Source organism: Juglans microcarpa x Juglans regia, chromosome 7D (genome assembly GCF_004785595.1).
Source record: "Juglans microcarpa x Juglans regia isolate MS1-56 chromosome 7D, Jm3101_v1.0, whole genome shotgun sequence".
Taxonomy (NCBI): Eukaryota; Viridiplantae; Streptophyta; class Magnoliopsida; order Fagales; family Juglandaceae; genus Juglans; species Juglans microcarpa x Juglans regia.
The window spans coordinates 21,474,773-21,481,533 of NC_054606.1; the positions used below are offsets into that span (position 1 = coordinate 21,474,773).

Sequence of the window (6,761 nt, forward strand, 5' to 3'; positions counted from 1 at the left end):
GGAAGATGGCGGAAGAAGCTGAGAATCTTTGCTAGGAAAACGAAGACTTAAGGAGAAAGAACAACACTGACTTAGGCATTAGAGATTAACCATAACCCCGAGCCACCACACTACTTGTGTTGCAGGTTGCGAAGCCAAGTAACCGGTGTGCGAAACACGTTATCAGTAGTTGTGGTTTCACATTATTTAGACAGTGTATTTACATACCAACTTATAATTAATAAAAGTCTTAAAGTTTAATGTGATTTGATAATTATTTGGTAGATGTACCACGAAATAGTGGTTAAGGATCAGTTGGAAAGAAATAATACTCTAGTATCAGTTCTAATCTAAGTGGGAGCAACTTTAAAAAGAACCGAGTTCGTGAGCATTTATGAATGTTGGGCCCAAATAGAAGGGGTGAGTGGAAAAAGGGCAGATTCTACATTCCCTCATTCTGCCATTCTAGTGGCCTTTTAAAAGCATTTAGCATGAGAGGCCCAATCTTCTCATTAGTCTTTCCGTATACCAACATTATATGGTTTAGAGAAATACTCAAAACTTAAAAAGGTATTATGTAAAAATAATCTCACAAATTAATGTGCATTGATATGATTTATCATATTGTAAAATTATTTTTATTATAAAATAGATTTAACAGATCACATGAAATCATGTCAGTTTCTAAAATTACTTTTGTGTAATTTTTTTGTGACTCCATCACTCCTCTATTGCTTATAACATTCATAGTTACCTTCCCATTTTTCTGGTCTCTTTAAGTCCCTCGTTTCTTAGCATTCTTGCCATTTGGTTGCAAATTTTTTGTGTATTCTTCTCTTTTTTTTTCTCAACTTATTATTTTAGACAGAACATGATTATCTTCGTTTCACTTGATATGAATAGTATAACTATAAAATAATAGGGACATTTTGGTTATTTCACGTTATGTTGATAAGTGAAATGTCTAAAATAATACTCCATATTTTACGCTAAATAAACACCATCCATTTCACTTGATATGGAGAAGATTCTTGTCCAATGAAGACAGTATTTCCCCACAAAAAATATGTTCAGATCCCAGGGAGAATGCTTTCCTCACCGAAATCTCATATTGGAAAAAAAAAAAAGACTTTTTATACGCACTACAAGAAAACTGTTTATTTGCGATCAGTTAATTCCAGTAAAATGACTATTTACAATTAAAATTAGTTACGAATAGTCTTTTAGTTGCAATAAATTACTCACAAAAATCTATTTTTCTTGTAGTGATGATTTGTCTAAATTTGAAGATATCAAGTGGGGGAAGAGATAGATATATGAAGTGAACTTACAATATTAATTTATTTTTGTTTATGTTAATTATTTGGACATTATTAAATATTCAATAAACATTATATAATTTTTGTAATGTGTTTATCTTAAGGCCGATAATAAGAATATTACAAGCGCGAGCTTGTGAATCCGTATGGTGGAAGTGCTGCTAAACAACCACTTTGTGGCCCGCATGCGCCGCCCAAGCCATGCGCCATTTTAACATGACGATCGACGTGTTTTCCATCTTTTGATCACTACACACCTGGTACAGTTGGACCCGTCACCTCCAAATCTATCGGATCTTGGTTTAATTTATTGCCCCTCATGCGTTGGCACCACTGTGTGGTCCTGCATTGAGCTACCATCAATCTGGATTGTCTGGTTCTAGATTTTTTACTATCTCGAACTGAAAATCTTGGAGAAAGGGACGTGTACAGTATCTTTGCCAACAACTTTGGAATAAATTATTGCAATTCTTCCTTCATGGATGCGGATCACAACCTCATTCAACAAATCCACCAGTTAGATTTCAAAATCGCTTTTATAGTGATTCACTCCTTGACTTGGTCGAGAAACAATGGCTCGAATTCAATCTATTGGTTTATTGCCCATTTATTTTTATTTGCTCTGTTCGAATTCCTCGTAATTTCTGTAATATTGGAGTATTATTTTATATGATTTTCATGCAAGATTTGATTAGGAAAAAATGAAAGAAAGAGAACGTCGACAAAGAATTAGCAGAAGAGCTTCTTGAAAATCAATTAACTTTATTCAGCTCGGATAAATTACTCATGAAGGTTTTAATTTTATTCAAGCATGCCTAATTAGTAACATTAATGTATTTGTTAGAATATAATTTATATAATTAAGCTTATTAAAGATTTAATATAAATGGTAATTAAATATCATATTAAAGTTGAAATTTTGAATTAAAACCCTAACTCCGATTAAATTCTTTCCATTATCAACTTAAGCTTTTGAGAATCAATTAACTTGCATGGGACTCACGGTACTTTAATTAGTTACCCAATGACGTATTTACATAATCCAATGATCATTCATGTATGGACATGAAATTAATTAAAATCCAATCTCTTTCATGGATATATGTTGATGGAATTCAAACAAGTTCATCAGGCAAAAATGATGGTGCATGATATTGATAACAACAGATTTCGCACGTGTTAGATGCTGTACTACTGAAAATGACGCACGTACGTGTCAAGCGTTGAAACAGTGATACTAAAATAAGTAGCATATATGGCATTTTCGATCTTTTTAAGCTACAAAAGAACACATAGACAAGACAAGATTAACAAATTAACAACGTGTTAAATTTGTAGCTAACTAGCTAGTAATTAAGTAGTACATGAATTTCTTATGCAACGTTACATTTAGATGTTGAGATGAATTAAGTTGAGTTATGAATAGTGATATTTTATAGGTTTCATTGAGATGAGTTTAACTTTTTTAAGTTAGACTGATCATGAGTTTAACTTTTTAGATTAAAATATATAAAGTATGTTGAGTTGAGTTTAACTTTTTTATAAGAAGTTGAAAAAGTAGTGGATCTCATCAATAATTAGTTTGAGATAAGTTAAGTTTAATTCAACAACCAAACACAACCTTAATTAAAGTTAGCTGCAAAAGACTTTGGGAAGGGAATTAAGATGCAATGGAATCGAAATTTTGGAATGCAAATAAGTATTAAAAAGACATCTATGATGAGTAAAAAAATTAAAAAGAACTTCAAACAAAGATTAATTTCATTCTCAATATGCATGACTACGCACATACATTGAAAACCAAATTCCTTTTTTTTTTTTCTTTTTTTTTGGAAAACCAATCTCATTAATAAAAAGTAAAGATTAAATTATAGTCCCACATATCTGAATTGGATTCTCTAGAGTTATCGATGGTCAGAACTTAATTAGTATAAGATTCAGATAAACAAATAAAGTGGACTTCATGACGATAATTATTGAGCATTTAACACTGTTTAAAAAATTAACTCGAATAGTTATAAATGTTATAAGATTCACTTTGTATATTTATCTCTCGAACAGTAAGTTAAAAAATTCGGCGAAGAAATTTAGATCCAAATCAACAGAAAACTCCACAGACGTACCGCGCGAGTAATGCTCAAAGCTCAACGTCGCAATATTTCATATGAAAGTTGTTGGAAGAAGACAAGTGCACCAGGTCGAAGACAGGAGAACACCAAATCCTCAAAATACGATCTCGAGACTTCCACGATCCCACCTTAAACCGCACCCTTGTGTCCAGCAGAACAGTTAATTCGACCTGTCCCCACGATTTATCGAGCCTGAGCTCTCGAGATGTCGACCTCGACAGCGATACGTTCTGAGCAGCGAGCTTGACATCCAACCGAGTCACATTCCGACGAGGTTGAAAGAAAGGATCGACGGCGCTGAAAGCTATGTCGTGATCATCATAACTCGCCCAAACCTCGATGGAGTCATAGTAGAAGGAGACTCTGCGGTTTGGATTATAGGATATTATGGACAAATCGAAGGTGGCACTGAGGTACTGGTCGCGGGTTAAGTTGAAACTATGGACAGAACCATCTTCGACGGTGAAAACGAGTCGTTTAGGTCTGATTACAAGCCAGGCGATGAGCACAGATATGGCTACCAGTATCAGGAGGGCGAGCAAGACTAGAGCTGTGTAGCGCATCAGCCTTTGGTGAAGATGGCCGCGGCGGTGTCTCTGCAGCGCTGCAGCTTGTGGGGGCTGAGATATTGTTGGATCCGCCATTATCAAAGGTTGGTTTTTTGCGCTAGTTAGCTTTGTTTGATGATCAAGCTGACCGGGGGTAGCTTGGTGCTACTCATGTGTAATAATATAGAGAATCATGCTTTCGATCGCTTTGTTTCATTGGCATCGAAGGATCTTTCTCTTTTTCTTTTCTTGCATGAAACTCAAGACATCTTAGGGATCAAGTTCTGAGTATCGACCGTTGCATTTATAATTGCCTTCTCGATGGACTAATTTTTTCTCGATATATATATATTTATATATATGAGTGTTTTGTTTTTTTGGGACCCCAGGCTCTTGGCCTCCTCGTATCTTTGAGTACGTTATTAATGCATCGTCGTTTGCTTGGAAAAAGTTCCAGTAATAATGTTCTTTTCTTCCAATTACAAGCATGGGTGTTGTTTATAGGTAGCTAAAATAATCTCTGTTATTAGTATATATAGTGTTGATCAAACTATCCATGCATGCATCTAATTCATGTTTTCAGAAGTATTCATGACTTTAGCAGCAGCAGCGGAATCATCTATATATATATATATGCTGACCAAAGAAGAAGAGAAGGAAGGGAATAGAAGAATCAGAGTAAATTGTACAATAATTTAATTATGAAGCACAAAATAAACAGGCGGTTAAACCGGCCATATGCACATATGAGTATGCAAAATTAGTTGTAATAAACATATAAGCTTTATTAAAATTAACAAACTTTAAGTAATTACAGGCATAAGGTAGTGCAGATTTACACTTACAGAAATCAGGGTAAATAAGGAGACTCAAGAGGGAGAGGATCAGTTTTCTCTCGAATGTGAGTTCTGCCTTAGTTCAAGGGTAAGGTTCTCCTTTTATAACATAAGGAGTTCCTGTTTACAATCATTAAAGTAAAACAATGAATCAATCTGTAAGTGAACAATAAGAATTGTTTAAGCACGAGACTCAGGGTGTCATTATTGTGTCTTTCCAGCTGTCTTTGTGGGCGGCTGCTTTTGACACAAAATAACAAAATAACATTCGGTCGTCTGGTTATCTTCCAGTTGTCTTTGGAAGCGGCTGCTTAGGATTCTAGGCAACAATTATCTTAAAGTAGACTTTGGTTAGTCTTCTTTGAACTCAAGTAGTAGTCAGTCATCTTCCAGCTTTGGAATGTCTTCTGAATCATGATCAAATATGTTACTGTATGAAGCCTCTGAGGATGCTTCTGAATTCTCATCGTCTTCAGAATTATTGCTCGCGGACTTAGACAGTTGTTGCTCAAGCAATTTTATTAAATCTTTTTTGCCAAGTCTGTTGAGGATATTATCTTTGGCAGACTTAGAAGATTTCTTTGAGGATGAGCTGGTGGCTTTTCCTCTCACTGAAGCAGTTGGTGAATTAGGGGTCTGAATCATTAAAGGGTATTCAGGAACAGGTGTACCAGATTTGATTGCTGTAAATTCCTTCATGTCTTATAAATCAAGGGCGACTTAAGGGAAATCTTTAATCATCTGGTTGATTACTTTTTCAATATATCCAAACCTATCCCACCACTTTGTGAAGTAGGCTCGGTCAATTATATTAGCATTTTTCTCATAAGTTCAATTGAAGATCCACGGTAGTTTGTAGTTCTTGCAAAAATGAAGCTCATAAGGAAACATGACTGAATGTCGGTTTAATTTTGTACCAGCAACTTGTTGATAAAATGTAAAAGCTCTGGTGAGCTGCTCAGGAAGATTGTCTGGAATTAAACCAAATTGGTCCCACCATTGGAGAAATCAATAAGGAAAAGTTCCTTTGAATCTTGTATCAAAATTGATGAATCAGGAATGGCTCATATCAGGTACCTGAAAAAACATGAAGCGTCTCCATGCAGTTATATAATCATAGTAATTATAACTCAGTCCAGATTCTGAAAGTCTTTTGGGAGTCTATGGGTTTGTTCCCCATTCGGCTTCTGTAATGACTCGGAGGATGTAAGCAATGTAATAGATTAATTTGGTGAAATCATTCTTATCATAAATGAGTTTTATGACAAGGGAGTTGGTGAGAATCAAGATATTGGAATAATACTGGAGATTTTTGGATAAAACTTTAGGTATCCAGTGGAAATTGAAGGGAAAATAAGAAGAGGCTATTTTGAACGGATCTGTTATATTAGAACGGTTAGGTTCTATATGAAACAAATGGGTAATAAATGGCTTCTTCAGATATTCAGATTTTCCTTTTGGGAGGAAAAACTGAGGGGTAATTAAAGTATGTACTTTTGATGCCACTGCTTTCGTATATAAATCAAAAGATGTAGAAACCGTAGAAGCGAAGGTCACCGGTTGCACAATTTTACCAAGAGGTGTGAACCTATTGGCAATATCCAGTGCTGTTAGTGAGGCGTTGGGCACAGTGGTGGATCCAGACTCATTCTTGATGAGTTTTATACTGGGTATTGGAGGTGGGAGGTTCGCTCTATGTTTTTCTTTTCCTTTCTTCTTGCTCACGCTCATGGTTGGGTGTCTGCAAGAACTCTCTGGTAAGAAAATCAGGGATAGAATTATTAGTGTCTTTGATGTATTCAATATCGAAATAAAAAACACTTAAAATACCTTGCCATCGTGCAAAAATATGTTTGATGCAATGTTTTCAACATCTTGTTCTAAAAAAAATTTAGCACTCATGCAATCAATTCGAAATAAAAACTTCTTGTTTAACAAATCAGATTGAAC

General features: G+C 35.0%; 1 protein-coding gene across 1 annotated transcript; it reads right to left on the bottom strand.

Annotated features, from left to right (window-relative positions):
• Nucleotides 1–3,292: 3,292 nt before the first annotated feature.
• LOC121239779 (uncharacterized protein At1g08160-like) lies at nucleotides 3,293–4,229 on the bottom strand. The gene has a single exon (XM_041137102.1). The coding sequence runs from the start codon at nucleotides 4,069–4,071 to the stop codon at nucleotides 3,436–3,438; it is 636 nt and encodes a 211-aa protein (XP_040993036.1). The 5' UTR covers nucleotides 4,072–4,229; the 3' UTR covers nucleotides 3,293–3,435.
• Between the last annotated feature and the right edge of the window lie 2,532 nt (nucleotides 4,230–6,761).

Coding starts and splice junctions, on each gene's coding strand:
- LOC121239779 (XM_041137102.1), bottom strand. CDS start 4,071: ATGGCGGATCCAACAATATCTCAGCCCCCACAAGCTGCAGCGCTGCAG.